Here is a 21571-nt window from a genome sequence, read left to right on the forward strand (position 1 = left end):
GGATTAATAATTCACAAGAACAGTCTTTTAGGGACATGGGTTCAAATCCAGATGGTGAAATCTGAGTTCAATTAAAAAAACATGGAATTCAAAGTTTGTCTCTGTATCCTTCCAGCCTCCTGCTTGTCTACCTTGGATTCCAGCATCTGCAGCTTTGTTGTGTCTAATGATGACCACGTAGATCAAATTGCCATCTGGTTCATTAATGTCCTTTCGGGAAGGAAATCTGCTGTCCTTACCCATTCTGACCTACATGTGCCTCCAAACCCACAGCAACCCTTTTGATTTTTAATAGCCCTCTGAAGCACTGCTAGCCAGCCACTCAGAGCAAGGGGCAATTAGGGATGGACAATAAATGCTGGCTCAGCCAAACATGAACCAAACCAAACCCGCCTCCAGTTTTGACACGCAGTCAGGGAGTGGTTCAGATGCCTGGAGTTGGGCACTCAGGAATCTAAAATGCTCCATCTTGGTGCAAAAGCAGCCCAGGTACCAGCTGTGAGTGAGAATTGGTGGTGGCTAGGGTGGGGGCGGCAGTGGGGTGCTGGGGCTCCTCTCCCACAGTGTCGGCCCAGCTCCAGGACGTTAAATAACTTAAGTTTCAAAAATGCTGACCTTCATTTTAAATCACCTACTATGGCTTCCAATTGGAAGGTCTATATTAAGCCCTTTAGTTTCAGGAGCTTCATCTTCATTGTTCGCGAAACCTGTCCTAACAGGCTACAGCACTGGAATAGATCCTTCGGCTGGTGAAATACTACCACCAAACTATTCTAATCCCATTTTCCTGCACTTGGCCAATAACAAAGAACAAATAAAATTCCAGGCCTCCAAGCTTGCGTTGATCCAAATCTTCTATCTAAACCTGTCACGTATTTTCAAAGGGTCTGTATCCCTTTACTCCTTGACCATTCATGTATCTATCTAGATACATCATAAATGACACTATCGTGTCCACCTCTACAACCTCCACACATCCGCCACCCGCTGAATAAAGAGCTTTTCACACATATCTCCCCTAAACCTTGCCCCTCTCACTTTGAACTTGTGACCCCTAGTAACAGAGTCCCCCACTCTGGGAAAAAAGTTTCTTACTATCCACCCTGCTTATATCTCTCATGATTTTGTAGGCCTCAATCAGGTCCCCGCTCAACCTCTGTCTTTCTAATGAAAATATTCCTAATCTACTCAACTTCTCTTCATAGTTAGAGCCCTCCATACCAGGCAACATCCTGGTGAATCTCTTCTGCACCCTTTGCAAAGCATCCACATCCTTTTGGTAATGTGGTGACCAGAACTGTACACAGTATTCTAAATGTGGCTGAACCAAAGTCTTATACAACAGTAACATGATCCACCAACTCTTGTACTCAATACCCAGTCCAATGAAGGAAAGCATGTCGTATGCCTTCTTAACCACTCTATTGACCTGCATTGCCATCTTCAGGGAAGAATGGACCTGAACACCTAGATTTCACTGTACATCAATTTTCCACAGGACTTCTCCCTTGTATGTCTTGGCTTCACATGTGCACATCTAAATACTTCTTAAATATCAGGGATTCTGCCTCTACCAACCTTGCAGGCAGCGAGTTCCCACCACCCTCTGGGTAAAAAAAATATATTCCTCCCATCCCTTCTAAACCTCCGATCCCTTACCTTAAATCTATCACATGGTCATTGATCCCTCCATCAAGGGGAAACGTTTGTTCCCGTCCACCCTATCTATTTTGATGATTAATCATTAAACTGGTTACTGAATCTCCCAGAGCCCCTGACAGTGGATTTGGGATGTGGAAACAGCCCCAACTTCTGTTTGCTCCTCTCCCGAGATAAAACCAGCATCAAGACAAACAGAATGAGAAATTGGGAAAGACAGAAAAGAAAGGAAATGGGCAGACTGTATACACATATTAAAAGTGACCCATACTAACTTCCATGAGAACCTTCATAGCCATGGGAATTTGAGGAGATAATGCTTCAGTCCAATTAAATGTTGGGCAGTACAGTCTTAAAAACCAGTTGCAGGAACGTTAATGAATCAACAATTGAGCACATACCAACCTTTTCCAATCACCTGGTCCATGTAAGCAGTTAAACATTCTTGAGGGATCAGAATATCTTTTACTTCTTCCAGTAGCTCCGGCCTCAAGTTTTGTGGTTGGATTTCTTTAGGACTTAACAAGGGGATCGCTGCACAGTCAGCGCTGCCTTTATAGCCTCGAAATGTGATTCCACTGGACCCAGACGTCGTGTTGGGATTGAGACCTAACCAAGAGAAAAAAAAACTTTCCTTGAAGAGGCCATATTCTCTCACTTTTATTCATTTGGTTATCTTTTGGAAATGTTCAATTTTAAGACATGTTCTGGAACTCTGTTGAAAATGTGTTGCTGGAAAAGCGCAGCAGGTCAGGCAGCATCTAGGGAACAGGAGAATCGACGTTTCGGGCATTAGCCCTTCTTCAGGAAGGGCTAATGCCCGAAACGTCGATTCTCCTGTTCCCTAGATGCTGCCTGACCTGCTGCGCTTTTCCAGCAACACATTTTCAGCTCTGATCTCCAGCATCTGCAGACCTCACTTTCTCCTCTGGAACTCTGTTACCCTACCAGACACACCATGTCTCTTAGTGACAATCTTTGTATATCGGTGATTACTATTAAATAGAGATTTCCAGATGGTTCTATTCTGCATTTGTACATTTCCATGTGAAAGAGAAAATAGAAGGAATGTTTGCATTTATATAGAGGCTTTTCATAATTTCACGAGGTCTCAAAGCATTTTTCTACCAATTAAGTCCTTCTGTGATGTAGGAAATGTGGTAGCCAATTTGCACAAAGTAAGCTCCCACAAAAGGCAATGAATTATTTTTGGTGATTTGGCTGAGGAATAAATATTGACCCTCACACTGACAGGAACAAGGTTTCTCTTCACTGAGGTAACACCATGTAAAGATAAAAATATATATAAACAATTGAAAGTGAGTATTCAATGGAATGCAAACATTCCTCTTTCAGGGTGGCTTCAGTTACCAATAAAAGCAAACACAGTCTCTGGGTGTTTTCCATAGGGGCCTACGCAGGAATGGAAAAAGCACACTACATAACAAATTCTTCACTTTCAACAGCTACATCAGTTACGATCAGTCAGAAATACCATTCAAGCTCAGAAAAACTGGGTGTAAACAGCCAAGTACAAATGTCTTTCACGTGTCATGAGCAGGTACAGAAAATAAACACAAAGGTTAATGGAATGATGGCCATAATACCAAAGGGACTGGGATAAAAGGCTGCACAAAATCTTATTTTAGATCTTAACTAGAGTATTATGAACCGTTCTAGACACCACATCTTAAGAAGGGTGTATTGACTACAAAGGGAGTGCACCACAGGTTGACGAGAATGACGCATGGACGCCAAGGGTTGTAAGATGAGGAGAGATTACACAAATTTGGGTGTTATTTCGTAAAGGCTTAAGGGTTCATTTGATCCAGGTTCGCAAGACTTTGAGGGGAATTCCTGTAGTAGACAGAGAGAAACTATTTGCTCTAGTTGGAGTCTAGGACAAGGTAATCTAAATATAAGAGGTAAATGCTTTAGGAGTGAATTTAGGGAACACGCACAGAGTGATGACATTTTATAACTCTCTCCTGCAAATGGTAGTTGATGGAAGATCAATTGTAACTTGTGAATACAACAGCAATACAATTTCACTAAGCATTAATTATGGCTCTCTCAAATAAGACAACGTAAAAACATTATTTCAAAAATTTCATCTGGGCATCAATCTCACTAGATCTGCAGGGAGAATCTTATTGATATCAGTAAACTGAACACATAATAACCATGGTTTGAAGTACTCATGTCCTTCCATCGACATCCACAGTCAAACCTCAACAAGTGCCAGTCCTTAAATTTAAAATGGCGAGAGGGTGCAGAGTACATTCATTTAAAGAAAAACAACTTTCTCTTGAAGAATGAGACTGCCTTGCATTTAACAAAGGAATGTTAAAGTAAAATTGCTGATGGGAAACAGATTTTGTGGCATTAGAAGCTGAATTCATATTGGACTCACGAGAATCCCTGTAGTCGCTGGGAGCAGGTGGGACTGCATTGAGAGATATCATATTCACCGATGCCTCCAAACGGTTCAGTAAGTCTGCATGATCTGGAAGACAAGATAGCATTTTTGTCAGTTGGCTTAAAACTCCATACTAAAAGCTTATTTGAACCAAACATAACGCATTATAATTAAATAATATACCTAGCAAAGATATGTGTATATTAAGAGTTGGTTCACTTTCAGCAAATGGATATCTCACATCACTCTACACCACATATTCTTGAATGCTGGTAATCAAATTACCTTTCTGCCATGATTCAGAGGGTGCAGTCTTTGCTGGCTGAAGCCAGCATTTGTGGCCTATCCCTAATTGCCTTTGAAGAGATCATGGCAAGTCACATTTTTGAACCACTGAAGTCCATGTGGGTCGGGCCTTCCAGGATTTTGACCCAGTGACAGTGAATGAATGGTGGTGAAGTTTCAAGTCAGGATGTTGAGTGGGATCAAAGGGAAACTTGCAGGCAGTGATGTTTCTATGCATCTGCTCCCCTTGTCTTTCTAGATGGTAGAGATCATGGGATTGGAAGGTACTGCTGAAGGAGCTTCAGAGAGTTGTTGCAGTGCAATGTAGCCTGTACACACCACTGCCACTGGTGTATGTTTAAAGTTGTGGACTGGGCGTCAAACAAATAGAATTGCTACAGTGCAGAAAGGGGCTAATCAGCCCATTGAGTCTACAATGACCCTCTGGGGGACATCACCCCAGACCCATTCCCAACATAACCCTGCATAGCTAAACCACCCACTCCTGGACACTATGGAATGCTTTTTTAAAAATGTAAGCATGGTCAATCCACCTAACCTAATATCCCTGGATACTGTGGGGAATTCAGCATGGTCAATCCACCTAACCTACACATCTTTGACTGAGCACCCGGAAACCAGAGCACCCAGTGGAAACCCATATAGACACAGGGAGAACATGCAAACTTCACACAGACACATACCTATGGGTAGAATCAAACCCAGTCCCTAGTCCCATGAGGCAGCAGTGCTAACTACTGAACCACGGTGCCACCCTTGCCCATCCTGTGTAGTTGATGCTGTTAAGTATAAGGAGATTGTAGTGATAAAATGCCTCGCAGTGAATTCAGCATCCATAATCAGTCAGGTGGATTGTCGGTGTAGGCAAAAACATGGTTTCTGAGTCTAGTACCAGAATTGGATTTAACCGTGCAAAACACCCCATCTGCCCAAATAAGCAGATACAAGATTTTAGCCGACGGGAGAAAATTGAGAATCCAAAGGATCATGGGGAGAGAACAAAAAGAACTTTCATTTGCAGATCGCCTTTCACATCGAAAAGGGATGGTATATTTGCCTTCAGCAGGGTATCTTTAACTGATGTGGCAATGCTTATGTTATCCCATGTAACAGAAGAAACTGGGAAATATACAACTATTACCTTCACAGGTGCATCCACATCAGGGCTAACATTAAGCTGTTCGGTTAGAAAGAGTAACATGCTTCCAATGGTATGTCATGATTCAAGTGGTCTGAGCTAAGATAGATCTGTATACCCACAGGTCTGTTAATATCACAATCATGTCTCTTAAAGATATACTGATAGTAAGAATTTGCACAGTATCCCCATTTTATTTAATCAAAGATAGTGAATTATCTCAAAAAACAACATGGCTGTACATCACATGTTGTCAATTCAATAATTATACAAACAGGTTAAAAAAATTTAGAAGATTAACAATTTAAACTCCAAAGTAAAGTTTGCTTTGGGAGGTCTAACAGCTCATCCTGATTTGTGAGCGACACATGTCTGGAAATATTTGCATAGTTCTCTGTTGCACTTGACTATCTTGTCACTTAACATCAACACACAATTATCACCAGAGTTTTCATTCCTAATCGCTCTGTGCATGACTAGTATGTTATGTATCGGTCTGAGCTGGTTTTGCTTCCTACTCATTACAGCACCATGATCAGTAATGACTTTGCATAGATCTAGATTGATTGCATATTGTAGAAAACTTTGCTTATATTCGAGCCTTTGCATGCAATTTAGGGGAGGTTCTGGCATTGTGCCAATACTATGAGCCAATAACCAAAAACTCCAGGCTAATGTTATGGCGATAAAACAAAGAACTGCAGATGCTGAAGATTTGAAACAAAAACAGAAATTGCTGGAAAACACAGCACGTCTGGCAGCATCTGAAGAGAAAGTAGACTTAACGTTTCAAGTCCAGTGAGCCTTCTTCAGAATGGCTTCAGACTGTTGTGGGGAAGTGGGTTTAAATCACAATGGCAGTTAATGAAATTGGAATTATACACTGTGAGACTGTTTCTTACAAGTTGTATTATGGAGTGCCACTTTGATTTGATTTGCACTATTACTGTCACATGTACCTGGGTACAGTGAAAAGCTGTGTTTTGCGTACAGTCCAGGCAGAACATACCATGCAAAGTGCATTAGGGTAATAGAACAGACCAGGGAATACAATGTTACAGCTGCAGAGAAAGTGCACAAAGAGCGAGGTCTACATTAAAGTTAAAAAATAAACCTGAAAGAACTATTAATACTGTAAATCAGATACAAAAGCCGAAGTTGCTGGAAAAGCTCAGCTCCCCACAACTGACGGTCGCTCGGAAAATGTTGGTTTACACATGAGAAAGGGTCACCGCACCCAAAATGTTAACTCTGACTTCTTTTTCCAGATGCTGCCAGACCTGCTGAGCTTTTCCAGCAACTTCTGTTTTTGTTTCTGATTTAAGTTTAAAATCTGAGGTCTATTCAGAAATCTGCTAACAGCGGGGGAAGAACCTGTTCTTGAATCTGTTGCTGCGTGTGTTTAAGTTTTTGTATCTTCTGCCTGTCAGAAGAGTTTGGACGAGATTATAAATCAGGGTGGGAGGGAGCTTTGATTACTTAGTCTGCCTTCCCGGGGCAGTAAGAAGTGTAGATGGAGTCAATGGATGGGAGATTGGCTTGCATAACTGACTGGGCCGTGTTCACAACTTTCTGTAGTTTCTCATGGTCCTTGGCAAAGACATTGCTGTAACAAGCTGTGATGCATCCAGACAGAATGCTTTCTATGGTGCATACATAAAAATTGGTAAGAGTCTTTACGGACATGCCGAATTTCCTTAACTTCTGAGCAAGTAGAAGTGTTGTCATGCTTTCTTGACTGGAGCGTCAACATGGGGTGGACCAGAACTGATTGTTGGCGAGCTGAGGTCGATGCCTTTCAGGATACATAATGGCAATGTGTGGGCGGCACGGTGGCTCAGTAGTTAGCACTGCTGCCTCACGGTACCAGGTTCGATTCCAGCCTCAGGCGACTGACTGTGTGGAGTTTGCACATTCTCCCCGTGTCTGCATGGGTTTCCTCCGGGTGCTCTGGTTTCCTCCCACAATCCAAAGATGTGCAAGTCAAATGAATTGGCCATGTTAAATTGCCCATAGTGTTAGGTGCATTAGTCAGAGGGATATAGCTCTGGGTGGGTTACTCTTTGCAGGGTCGGTGTGGACTGGTTGGGCCAAAGGGCCTGTTTCCACACTGATCTAATTTAATATGTTGGCATTAGCTCCTAAGCCTTGCCCTTTCAGGAGTTATGATACTAACAGTTGCAAAAGCTTCTGATTGTCATAAATTGTTGACATGGAGCATGAGTTAACAATATGGAAAGCTTGACCACCTTGTGAAAATTGCCTTTTATTTGATTGGCTCTGAGCCTCACTGATGCGTTTGCATTTACACACCTTCTGAACATTTTTCTTACTGCCAGATGGTGGTTTGTGTTGTCTTGTTGGTAACTTGTGTTTCATTCTGGCATCTGGCTCAACCTTTCAGAAACTGATTGCCTGCACTTCTGTACCCCTATGTTCCTTGGTGCCACAGGTTTACAGATGTTGGGAAAATCTAGACAACATTTGGGTAGGTACATCTAACTCTATCTGTCGTGGAGTTTGCTGGGTTGGAGAGCTTTGCTGTTCATCGCAATAGTGTTTGCTGTACTCAAAGCACATGATTGCTGTTGACCTGCCATTATGGCTTCATACTTGTGCCCATGCTCAAGCAATGAGTCAATGGTACAGCTCCTTTCCTTTCCCAGGAGATCCTTCCTGAAGGCTTTATTGAGTGTACAGGTGATGACTAACTCAACGTCAATTGCACTTTGGCAAAATCACACTCGCGTCTTTTGCTGCAGCACCTTCTGACAAGCTGATCAATAGACTGTTGGAGTTGCTGTCTGTATGACTTGGGTTGGACTCTGTTAGACCGGAAATTAATTCTTAACAAGCTATTAAGTACATTCTGGACCTTTCACATGGAGATCAGAATTGCTAATTCTGCAAATTTGATGCTAATTAATTGCAAGCAGGATTTTCACAGCTCCTTTCTTGGGATCAATTATTGCTCGATCTATGGAATGAACTCTACTCATTGTTTAAGCAGTAATGTGATAAAGGAATCATTGAATGATCAGTTCATGATTAACTGTATGCTTTCCATTTCTGTGTTTTTTTGAAATAGAGTGCAGTGCTTGATCATTTCTTTTACATTTTTTTCTTTTCCTCTTTCTTCTTGTTTTCTTTTATATTTCTTGTTGTTACTGTTTTATTCACCTAGGTCCCTTCCAGAGTGCTGTTTTAAAGGGTAGTCTTGTGTTCAAAATTGCAGATTTTAGCTAATAGATATTGTCTGCACCAAATAAGGAGGGATGACATCATACTGGCTTCCCTCCCATTTCATGCCAGTTTGAAGAAAAATAGTGAAATGAACCAAACTCTTGCCATAGGTAAGCCTTCTTAGAGCTAGATATATTTTTGAGTACCTTTTAGCTGTGCTTTCTTTCAGGAGGGATTGTAACTATGCTTTCAGGGCCAGACGGCTTCTACTTTTTAACTTTTCTTAAAATTTCATGCAAAGGGTAGTGCGTGTATGGAATGAGCTGCCAGAGGCAGTGGTGGAGGCTGGTTTAATTGCAACATTTAAAAGGCATCTGGATGGGTATATAATTAGGAAGGGGTTTGAGGGATATGGGCCAAGTGCTGGATAATGGGACTAGATTAGATTGGGATATCTGGTCGGCATGGATGAGTTGGACCGAAGGGTCTGTTTCCATGCTGTTCTTCTCTATGACTCGATGACTCTATCTGAACATCGGGCTGGAAGTTCATTTCATTTTGAAGGGGAGAGGAAAGGAAGTAAAGTAATCATTGCCTCAGCTCAAGTCTGTAACCTTCAGCCTTTTGTTTCTACATTAGGGGATTCATATAGATTTCTAGTATTTAGAAGGAATGTAGATTATAATCGAAAAGCCTTGGGCCTGCTCTGCCATTCAACAGAATCATGGTTTATCCAACATTCCTGATGACCACTTTCCTGCCCTTCTATGCAACGCTATAAAGTGAGGTCAGCTCTTTTCCACTGCGGATTTTGTTTCATTCTGTCAGCTCACCTCCCCCCACCCTCGCCCTCACCACTCCCTCTTTCCCAAACTGTTTGTCCTTTCTTTCCCTCCATGTGTTGGCTTGGATGATGAGACTTGCCGGTAACCCTGGTAACCCCCCTGGAATAGGGCAAAGGAGTAAAGGAAAGGAGTAAAGAAGAAGGCAAAGTTACCTCTATTTTTCTTCCTGTATATCAACAGGATGGCCACAAAAATCATTGCCACCAACAAAATCACAATAATGCCAATGATAATTCCCAAAATGGTTCCAAGACTTTCTTCGACGTAGATGACGTACCCAATGTCCTTCTCCACATTATTCACCCAGAGCTAAGGGGACAAATGAGAGAAGAACAATGACATTTTTTTTTTTAAAAGTCCGAACAGAAAATGTTATTAAGGACTAGGTTTCCCACCCATTAGTTTGGGGCTGACGGTGGTGTAGTGATAATATCACTGGACCAGTAATCCAGAACCCCAGGCAAATGTTCTTGGGACAAGGTTTCAAATCCTAACCAAGGTAAAATTTGAATCCATTAAATGAAAAAGCATATCTTCTTTCGTGAATTAGCTTAAATCTATGACCTCTGGTTCTCGATGCTAGAGTGTGACAGTAGGGGCATGGACAGAAATCACGGGTCCTGATGTGACTCATGGCACAAGCCCCTGATCTGAGCACAGTGGGGACCCTATATCCACAGGCCCTGGTTATTGGGTCTAATGTACACTCCCTCTCCAGTGTCTCAGGTCCTGGCAGCACCCAACAGTGGGCATAGAGAAATGACAAACGAGATGTGTCACATTATGGTGGGGCAAGATGATACAACACATTGAGGCACGAGAGATAAAATCCCTCTGTGGCCTTCTAGGAATCAAAACTACAAAGGTGTCTATGAAGAAAATGCTGCAAATCTCACAACAAAACAGCAGAAAATATAGTGAGAACATGTAAAGAGATAAATAGATCAATATGCCAACCTTGACTGGGAGCCCTTCACTTGGGATCCTTTCAGTTTCAACAGTGCAGGTGATCTCTTGCACTAGGATCTTTGGTTCACAAGTCATGTCTCCTACCAAAAGGGTCACATTCAGACAGTTCTTCAGATCGAACAACTTTGCATGCTGTCTCCATGGAAACAAAATGAAAATCATGTCAAAAAGAAGTTGATAAATAAACAGATTGCCTTCTAATCTTCTCCCATACTTCCAGCAAAATGACTTTTCATGTAGAAACATAATGTTGTTTTTTTCCCCTCACCTTCAGCCCCATGTTTGAAATCATCAACTAGCGGCCTGTGATTTACCTTATGCCCAACATGTCTCCTTGAGCAACAGTCCACTTAAGCACCCTTTACAGAATGGTTTATTTAGAAAATGAAGGGGGATCCGATGGATGTGTTTAATATGGAGTGGCAAAATGGAAGGTCAATCAGCCCATCAAGTCCAAACTGGCTCTCTGCGGAATAATCCAATCAGTCCCATTGCCCCCACTCCATTGTTACGTTGTCTTTCCCTCACGTGTTTCTCCAAGTTCCCTTAGAAATGAACTTTTGAAAAGGTGATTAAAGGATTGGATGGAGTAGAGGGAGAGAGAAACATTTACCTGTGGATATGGCATCTAGATAAAAAGGAGGGGCACATATAGTTTATGATCGAGCTGGGTCACTCAGGATGAAGCTGTTGTTGAATGGCTGGATTTATTTGTGTCACAACACAAATGGGAGTGGGGCCTGCACCCATCATGTCAGCAGTCTGTGTTAAAACAAATTAGTTGACTCCACCGTGGAACACCTCATTCCAGTCAGCAGCATCCCATAAGCATCATTCAACAAACGTTGCGAGCTTATTGAGCCTAACTCAATTCCATGAAGATACTTTAAAAATAAACTGGGCATCCTTTTTCTCAGTCCAAGCTTTTCTCCTTAGCTGGCATAAAACAATGTTTCACCCACTGTGCAAGTTTCAACCCCCTTGATATTCTCAGGGTGCCAGCACCAGTCAACACCCACTGATGCAACGGTACCTGGATTCCATGCACGGGTTCTAATGGTTGAGGGTCTCATCTGTACAGCTAAACCTATGTCAATGCTGAGACATCTATCAGGCATTGCTTAAGCAACAATTTGGATAACCCCACATTTGGTTTATACATCAGTCCCTTTCAATACATAGTTCTTCTTGGTTTTTTTTTGTTCACAAATTGATGTGTATAGCTGTGTAAATTTCAAAATAACGATTCCAAGAAAGCATCCCAATAATACAGAATTTTCAATCTACACGCAAATACCTTTCCCATTTTATAATGGGAGATGAAAAGCCAGAAAAAAAAATCAACTCACTTTGAACTCAATTTCATCTTGGTCCTTGGTTAGCTTGTATATATAATCCTCATCATCAAATGGAAAGACCTCATAGTCTTCCTTGTATTCGACCTCAAATGTCTTCAGGTTCTGCACACCATCCATAATCACAGTGAGCTTTCCTTCCACTTCCTCATCCTCAATTGAAGGGGTTTCACACGTCATAGTCTCAGAAGACACTGGTGGCGGGTTACACAACTGCAGTCAGGAAGAAGGGTATTTAGGATTGCACAAATTCTAATATATCCCACTGATTCACTGAGGAGGCTACAGGAGACCAAGAAAATGCTGGCTGGGAAAAGACAAGATCCCCAATTCGGGGCCACAGAAGGAATGACAGAAAGATTTATTTTCTCTCATTCAAAGCTTTATGGAAGAGGGACAGAGTAAGACAGACAGAGAAACAAAGAAATAATAAAATGGAATGGAAAGAAATAATATCAGTCCATGTACACCACATCCATCTCATTAGCCTCATTGAGGAAGTTAGTTAAACATAATTAGCTTGTGACAAATCCATGATCAATTTCCTTAATAAATCAATAATTGTCAAAGTGACTGTTAATTTTGTCTCAAGGTATTGCTTTTGAAGGCTTTCCCACTGCTAATTGTGGGGTCAGTTGGCTGGATAGCTGGTTTGCAATGCAGACTGATGGGGTTCAATTCCCACACCAGCTGAGGTTACCATGGAAGATGCTCCTTTTCAGTTTCTCCCCTCATCTGAGGCATGGTGACCCTCAGGTTAAACCACTACCAGTTCTCTCTCTCTCTGTAATGAGTCTGGTAAGATTATGGTGACTTTACCTTTCCTCACCACCAAGGTTAAATCAACTGGCCTATCCTTGCTGAGCTCATCCTTGCATCCTTTGTTGAACAGGATATAATATTCACAATTCACCACTCTACTACCATCTCCCCTCAATATCCTTTGATGGACCTCATCCCAATCCTGTTGACTTTGCATTTTTAAATATGCCCGCCTCTCTAATGGGGTTGCAATGTACTACAGCAACATGCACATCATAGTCTGGAGCTATGGAAGGCGATAGGCGAGACAGCAATTTTCTTTCCCTCATGCCGCTGACTAGAAATAACTTCTTGCTCTTACCATCTCCCACACTGGTGAGAGTTGGGAGGAATTGCAGTTTTGTTATGCAACCTGATTTAATGATCACACATTCCTTGGCTACCAAGGCTTGGATTGAGACTTCAACCCAAAGCTCTTAGTTCAGAGTCAGGAACACTACCCACTTTACCACAAGCCATCCAACCAATCAAGTAAATCCTCTTTGCTACCTTTTTTCAAATGAATTTTCAGCCGATCCAGTTTTGTGGGAAAGAATGATGAAACCAAGATGAAACATTTTTAATTCAAAAACATACCTTTACAAATGTGTCATTTTTGTCGTCGGTAAATACTAGTTTCGGTTGATAGACAGAGTTCAGATTGGTACCACTGATGGTGATGTTGAGGCCACTGCAGGAACAATGGAATAATAGATACGTGAAAGAGAGAGGGTCAGACTTGCAGACAGAGAGCCACAGACACACATACACTCTGCACAGTCAACATTGGCAGGAGACTGAGTAACTTCTTTACTTCTCTGGGAAGTAATCAATTATCAGTCCAGACCACAAAGAGAAGATCATCACTGGGCACAGTGGGAAATTCTTCCACCCTGAGAAACACTTCAATAAAGGCCCAGACATAAACAATTCCTGCCTGTGTGTGAGTACGCTGTGGGTGTGCACGTACTGTTATTTGAAAAAAATAACTTCAGTTTTCTGCACATCACCTCCTGGCAGAAGCCGAGGAAATGCGTGAGAAAGAGGATGTGATTTACACTGCAGCCATTTTTCCAATGGGATTGCTGTGGATGACTATTTTGTTTTTAAATCTTGAGTTTAGAAACGTAGGAACAGGAGGAGAGCAGGTAATCATTGAGTCATAGAGATGTACAGCACAGAAACAGACCTTTGGTCTAACTCGTTCATGATGACCAGATATTGCAACCATTTGCTAGCACCCGGCCCATATCCCTCCAAACTCTTCCTATTCATATACCCATCCAGACGCCTTTTAAATGCTGCAATTGTATTCGCCTCCACCACTTCGTCTGGCAGCCCATTCCACACATGTACCACCCTCTGTGTGAAAAAATTGCCCCTTAGGTCTCTTTTATATCTTTCCTCTCTCAACCTAAACCTATGCCCTCTAGTTCTTGACTCCCCCACTCCAGGGAAAAGACCTTGTCTATTTACCCTATCCATGCTCCTCATGATTTTATAAGGTAACCCCTCAGCCTCCGACGCTCCAGGGAAAACAGCCCCAGCCCATTCAGCGTCTCCCTATAACTCAAATTCTCCAACCCTGTCAACATCCTTGTAAATCTTTTCTGAAGCCTTTCAAGTTTCACAACATCCTTCTAATAGGAAGAAGACCAGAATTGCACCCAATATTCCAACAGTGGTCTAACCAATGTCCTGTACAGCTGTGACATGACCTCCCAACTCCTGTACTCAATACTCTGACCAATAAAGGAAAGCATACCAAACGCCTTCTTCGCTACCCTATTTTCCTGCTGCTCCATTTTCAAGGAACGATGAACCTGCACTCCAAGGTCTCTATTCAGCAACACTCCCTAGGATTTTACATTAAGTGTGTAAGTCCTGCTAAGATTTGCTTTCCCAAAATGCAACACCTTGCATTTATTTAAATTAAACCCCATCTGTCACTTCTCAGCCCATTGGCCCATCTGATCAAGATCCCTTTGTAATCTGAGGTAACCCTCTTCGCTGTCCACTACACCTTTAATTTTGGTGTCATCTGCAAACTTACTAATTCTCCCTCTTATGCTCACATCCAAATCATTTATATAAATGACGAAAAGTAGTGGACCCAGCAGCGATCCTTGTGGCACTCCACTGGTCACAGGCCTCCAGTCTGAAAAACAACCCTCCACCACCACCCTCTGTCTTCTACCTTTGAGTCAGCCTTTGAACCTGTTCTGCCATTCAATAGATTGTGGCTAATCTATGATTTAACTCCATCAAAAACTTCTATTTTTCTTGTACTTCTTTTACATTTGGCTCACAGAATGTACTAAACTCAGTTTTAAAATTAACAATTTACAAAAACACTTGCTAAATTTTAAACTGCATCTCACAGTCCTAGACTCTCCAACCAGTGGAAAATAATTTTGTTCTATCTGCCTTATCAGTCAGGCTGTCAGTTTTATCAGATTGTAAGAGCTTTGATGTTTCCTTTAGAAGTGCATTTCAAAGCTTTCCATTGCTATTACGCAGCTCCTGAGTTGTGGACATAGTGGATACTGGGTGAGTGGTTTTGGAGGATGTGACAGGGTGGGGGGTGGGGCACGAGAACATCAGAAACAAAAGCAAGAGTTGACCTTTGAACCTACTTCCCTCATCAATAGAATCATGGCTGAACTTAATGAGGCTTGAAGTCTACTTCCTTGCCCATGAAATCAAAAATCTGTCTGACTGAGTCTTGTGTGTATTGAGTGATCTAGAATGACATGGTAGCTCAATTGTTACCACTACTGCCTCATAGCACCAGGGAGCCAAGTTCAATTCCACCCTTGGACGACAGTCTGTGTGGAGTTTGCACATTCTCCTTCTATCTGTGCGGATTTCCTCAGGTTGCTCCAGTTTTCTCTCACGGTCCAAAGATGTGCCGGTTAGGTGGATTGGCCATGCTAAATTGCCCATAGTGTCCAGGGATGTTCAGGCTAGTGAACTATCCATGGGAAATGCAGGGATAGGGTAAGGAAGTGGGTCTGAGTGTGATGATTCTCTTCGAGGAGAAAGTGAGGTCTGCAGACGCTGGAGATCAAAGCTGAAACTTTATTGCTGGAACAGCACAGCAGGTCAGGCAGCATGAAGAAGGGCATGTGCCCGAAACGTCGAATCTTCTGTTCCCTAGATGCTGCCTGACCTGCTGTGCTGTTCCAGCAATAAAGTTTCAGCTGATGATTCTCTTCAGAGAGTCCGAGTGGACTCGCTGGACCGAATGGCCTACTTGGTGAAAGTGAGGACTGCAGATGCTGGAGATTAGAGTCAAGAGTGTGGTGCTGGAAAAGCACAGTAGGTCAGGCTACATCCGAGGAGCAGGAGAATTAACGTTTCGGGCATACTTCCACACTCTAGAGATTCAGTGAATGTAGGATCCGTTCTCTGGCAAAGAGGATCCCAGACCTTAAGGGGCAAGAAGGGTGCATGAAGGGTGGGGGGAGAGCTTTCACGGAGCATGACACTTGGATAATGGGGTTGGGATTGGAGAGCATGATGAAGGGTTAAGGATGACCAGAGAGATGTGGCCTTCTAATCCCAAAGGAGGCAGCAAATCCGAAGCTTGCACATTCACATCTGTGGGAGGCTGGAGTATAGCGGGAAAGGGAGGAAGTACTCTGACCCCTTTTGATCTCAGTAAATATTGTTAAAAGCAACTGTACCAAGGCAAGTAAGTAGAGCTAAAATAGAGACCAGCCACAATCTAAGTGAATGGGAAAACAGGGGTTGAATCACCTATTCCTAAGTTTTGCCCAAGAAATGTTGCATACACAAACCGCAACACGTAGACCATGCTGGCGGATTACACACAGAGAGAGAGAGAGAGAGAGTAAAAGGGAATGAAACAAAGACAGCAACTTCACTGCTTGACTTAGTCACTCGGTTGGCTAAATGGCTATGGCTTAGACAATAGGTACAGGAGTAGGCCATTCTGCCCTTCGGGCCTGCACCACCATTCAATATGATCATGGTTGATCATCCTCAATCAGTATCCTGTTCCTGCCTTATCTCCATAACCCTTGATTCAACTATCCTTGAGAGCTCTATCCAACTCTTTCTTAAATGAATCCAGAGACTGGGCCTCCACTGCCCTCTGGGGCAGAGCATTCCACACAGCCACCACTCTCTGGGTGCAGATGTTTCTCCTCATCTCTGGCCTAAATGGTCTATCCCGTATTTTTAAGCTGTGTCCTCTGGTTCGGCACTCACCCATCAGTGGAAACATGTTTCCTGCCTCCAGAGTGTCCAATCCTTTAATAATCTTATATGTCTCAATCAGATCCCCTCTGAGTCTTCTAAACGCAAGGGTATACAAGCCCAGTCGCTCCAGTCTTTCAGCATAAGGTAGTCCCGCCATTCCAGGAATTGACCTCGTGAACCTACACTGCACTCCCTCAATAGCCAGAATGTCTTTCCTCAAATTTGGAGACCAGAACTGCACACAATATTCCAGATGTGGTCTCACCAAGGCCCTGTACAGCTGCAGAAGAACCTCTTTGCTTCTATACTCAATCCCTCTTGTTATGAAGGCCAGCATGCTATTAGCTTTCTTCACTACCTGCTGTACCTGCATGCTTACCTTCATTGACTGGTGTACAAGAACACCCAGATCTCTTTGTACTGCCCCTTTACCTAAATTGAATCCATTTATGTACTAATCTGCCTTCTTGTTCTTGTCACCAAAGTGGATAATCATACATTTATCCACATTAAACTGCATCTGCCATGCATCTGACCACTCACCTAACCTGTCCAGGTCACCCTGTAATCTCCTAACATCCTCCTCACATTTCATCTTGCCACCCAGCTTAGTATCATCAGCAAATTTGCTAATGTTACTACTAATACCATCTTCTATATCATTAATATATATTGTAAAAAGCTGCGGTCCCAGCACTGACCCCTGCGGTACCCCACTGGTCACTGCCTGCCATTCCGAAATGGAGCCGTTTATAGAACATAGAACATAGAACATAGAAGAATACAGCGCAGTACAGGCCCTTTGGCCCTCGATGTTGCGCCGATCCAAGCCCACCTAACCTATACTAACCCACTATCCTCCATATACCTATCCAATGCCCGCTTAAATGCCCATAAAGAGGGAGAGTCCACCACTGCTACTGGCAGGGCATTCCATGAACTTACGACTCGCTGAGTGAAGAACCTACCCCTAACTTCAGTCCTATATCTACCCCCCCTTAATTTAAAGCTATGCCCCCTTGTAATACCCAACTCCATACGCGGGAAAAGGTTCACACTGTCAACCCTATCTAACCCCCTAATCATCTTGTACACCTCAATCAAGTCACCCCTAAACCTTCTTTTCTCTAATGAAAACAGCCCCAAGTGTCTCAGTCTTTCCTCATACGATCTTCCTTCCATACCAGGCAACATCCTGGTAAACCTCCTCTGCACCCATTCCAGTGCCTCCACATCCTTCCTATAGTATGGCGACCAAAACTGCACACAATATTCCAGATGCGGCCGCACCAGAGTCTTATACAACTGCATCATGACCTCAGGACTCCGGAACTCAATTCCTCTACCAATAAAAGCCAGTACGCCATATGCCTTCCTCACCGCACTATTTACCTGGGTGGCAACTTTCAGAGATCTGTGTACATGGACACCAAGATCCCTCTACTCATCCACACTACCAAGTATCCGACCATTAGCCCAGTACCCCATCTTTTTGTTATTCTTTCCAAAGTGAATCACCTCACACTTAGCTACATTGAATTCCATTTGCCACCTTTCTGCCCAGCTCTGCAGCTTCTCTATATCCTGCTGTAACCTGCCACATCCTTCCTCACTGTCAACAACTCCTCCGACTTTCGTATCATCCGCAAACTTGCTCACCCAACCTTCTAACCCCTCTTCCGGGTCATTTATAAAAATGACAAACAGCAATGGTCCCAAAACAGATCCTTGCGGAACACCGCTAGTGACGGCACTCCATGAAGAAACTTTGCCATCAACTACTACCCTCTGTCTTCTTCCATCCAGCCAATTCCTAATCCAAACCTCCAACTCACCCTCAATGCCATATCTCCGTATTTTCTGCAGTAGCCTACCATGGGGAACCTTATCAAACGCCTTACTAAAATCCATATATACCACATCTACCGCTTTCCCCTCATCAACCTCCTTCGTCACCTTTTCAAAGAATTCAATAAGGTTTGTGAGGCACGACCTGCCCTTCACAAAACCATGCTGACTATCCTTGATCACATTATTCCTATCCAGATGTGCATAAATCCTATCCCTTACAATTCTCTCTAAGACTTTGCCCACAACAGAAGTGAGACTCACCGGCCTATAGTTACTAGGGTTATCCCTACTCCCCTTTTTGAACAAGGGAACCACATTTGCTATCCTCCAGTCTTCTGGCACTACTCCTGTAGACAAAGAGGACATAAAACTCAAGGCCAGTGGCTCTGCAATCTCCTCCCTTGCTTCCCAGAGAATCCTAGGATAAATGCCATCAGGCCCAGGGGACTTATCTATTTTCACCTTTTCCAGGATTTCCAACACCTCTTCTCTACATACCTCAAAGCCATCCATTCTACTTATTTGTGACTCAGTATTCACATCGACGACAATGTCCTGTTCCTGAGTAAATACTGAAGAAAAGTATTCATTCAGTGTCTCCCCAATCTCTTCCGCCTCCACACGCAACTTCCCACTACTATCCTTGACTGGACCTATTCCTACCCTAGTCATTCTTTTATTCCTGACATACCTATAGAAAGCCTTAGAGTTTTCCCTAATCCTACCGACTAAGGACCTTTCATGTCCCCTCCTTGCTGCTCTTAGCTCTCTCTTCAGGTCCTTCCTGGCTACCCTATAACTCTCAATCGCCCCAATTGAACCTTCACATCTCATCTTGAGATAGGCCGCCCTCTTCCATTTAACAAGGGATTCCAATTCCTTATTAAACCACGGCTCCCTCGCACGACCCTTTCCTCCCTGCCTGACAGGTACATAATTATCAAGGACACTCAATAGTTGCTCCTTGAACAAGCTCCACATATCATTTACACTCTTGCCTTGGAGTCTACTTTTCCAAGCCACACATCCTAAGTCATGCCTCACCGCATCATAATTTCCCTGACCCCAGCTATAACTCTTGCCCTGTAGTACACATTTATCCCTCTCCATCACGAGAGTAAAAATCACCGAATTATGGTCACAATCCCCAAAGTGCTCACCTACCTCTAATTCTAACACCTGGCCTGGTTCGTTACCCAGAACCAAATCCAGTATGGCCTCACCTCTTGTTGGCCTGTCTACATATTGTGTCAGGAAATTCTCCTGCACACATTGAACAAACACTGACCCATCTAACGAACTTGAGCTATAGCTTTCCCAATCAATATCAGGAAAGTTAAAGTCCCCCATAACAACCACCCTATTACTGTCACTCATCTCCTGAATCACCTTCCCTATCCTTTCTTCAATGATTCTAGGACTATTAGGAGGCCTGTAAAAGACTCCTAACAGGGGGGGGGGGGTTTAAACTAACTCTGCAGGGGCATGGGAACCCAGATTGTAGCTTCAGGGTGCAGGGCCTGGAGTGTAGGGAGGTTAGGAACATGGCATCAATTTCAAAGGAGGGTGCCTGTAAACAGGAAAGTGGCTTGAAGTGTGTATACTTCAATGCAAGAAGTATACAAAATAAGGTAGGTGAACTTGCAAGGTGGGTTGGTACCTGGGACTTCGATGTTGTGGCTATTACGGAGACATGGCTAGAACAGGGACAGGATTGGCTGTTGCAGGTTCCAGGATTTAAATGTTTTAGTAGGGTCAGAGGTGGGGGTAAAAGAGGGGGAGGTGTGGCATTGCTTGTCAAAGATAGTATTACAGTGGTGGAAAGGACGATGGATGAGGACTTGCCATCTGAGGTAGTTTGGGCTGAGGTTAGGAATAGGAAAGGTGAGGTCACTACTCTTTGTTTCCTGTCAGCCAACCAACTTTCAATCCAAGTTAGTACTTTGCCCCCAATACCGTGCGCCCTAAGTTTGCTCACTAACTTCCTATGTGGGACTTTATCAAAAGCTTTCTGAAAGTCCAGTACACTACATCTATTGGGTCTCCCTCGTCCATCTTCAGAGTTACATCCTCAAAAAATTCCAGAAGATTAGTCAAGCATGATTTCCCCTTCATAAATCCATGCTGACTCTGACCTATCCTGTTACTACTATCCAGATGTGCAGTAATTTCATCCTTTATAATAGACTCCAACATCTTTCCACCACTGAGGTCAGACTAACTGGTCTATAATTTCCTGCTTTCTCTCTCCCACCTTTCTTAAAAAGTGGTACAACATTAGCCACCCTCCAATCCGCAGGAACTGATCCCGAATCTATTGAACTCTGGAAAATAATCACCAACGCATTCACGATTTCTCCAGTTACCTCCTTCAGTACCCTGGGATGTAGACCATCAGGCCCCGGAGACTTACCAACCTTCAGACCTAACAGTCTCTCCAACACCAATTTCTGGCAAATATAAATTCCCTTAAGTTCAGGTCCTTCAGCCACTGTTACCTCAGGGAGATTGCTTGTGTCTTCCCTAGTGAACACAGATCTGAAGTACCAATTCAATTCTTCTGCCATTTCTTTGTTCCCCGTAATATATTCCCCTGTTTCTGTCTTCAAGGGCCCAATTTTGGTCTTAACCATTTTTTTGCTTTTCACATACCTAAAAAAGCTTTTACTATCTTCCTTTATATTTTTGGCCAGTTTACCTTCGTACCTCATTTTTTCTCTGCGTATTTCCTTCTTAGTAATCCTCTGTTGTTCTTTAAAAGCTTCCCAGTCCTCCGTTTTCCCACTTATCTTTGCTATGTTATCCTTTTTCTCTTTTA

The 21571-nt window shown here is 43.0% G+C and overlaps 1 protein-coding gene across 3 annotated transcripts in view; it reads right to left on the bottom strand.

Annotated features, from left to right (window-relative positions):
* mst1rb (macrophage stimulating 1 receptor b) overlaps positions 1-21571 on the bottom strand; it is a 146087-nt gene that overhangs the window by 17680 nt on the left and 106836 nt on the right. For all 3 annotated transcript variants that reach the window (XM_043707707.2, XM_043707703.2, XM_087994101.1), the window contains 6 exons: positions 13273-13366; positions 11869-12087; positions 10508-10651; positions 9703-9859; positions 4073-4165; positions 2065-2268 (listed from right to left, as the gene is read on the bottom strand). In XM_043707707.2, the coding sequence (XP_043563642.2) occupies positions 2065-2268; positions 4073-4165; positions 9703-9859; positions 10508-10651; positions 11869-12087; positions 13273-13366 (911 nt within the window). The remainder of the gene's footprint in view (positions 1-2064; positions 2269-4072; positions 4166-9702; positions 9860-10507; positions 10652-11868; positions 12088-13272; positions 13367-21571) is intronic.

This window comes from Chiloscyllium plagiosum, unplaced genomic scaffold (genome assembly GCF_037043375.1).
Source record: "Chiloscyllium plagiosum isolate Xiang-an unplaced genomic scaffold, Cpla_swu_hap1 HiC_scaffold_14, whole genome shotgun sequence".
Classification (NCBI taxonomy): Eukaryota; Metazoa; Chordata; class Chondrichthyes; order Orectolobiformes; family Hemiscylliidae; genus Chiloscyllium; species Chiloscyllium plagiosum.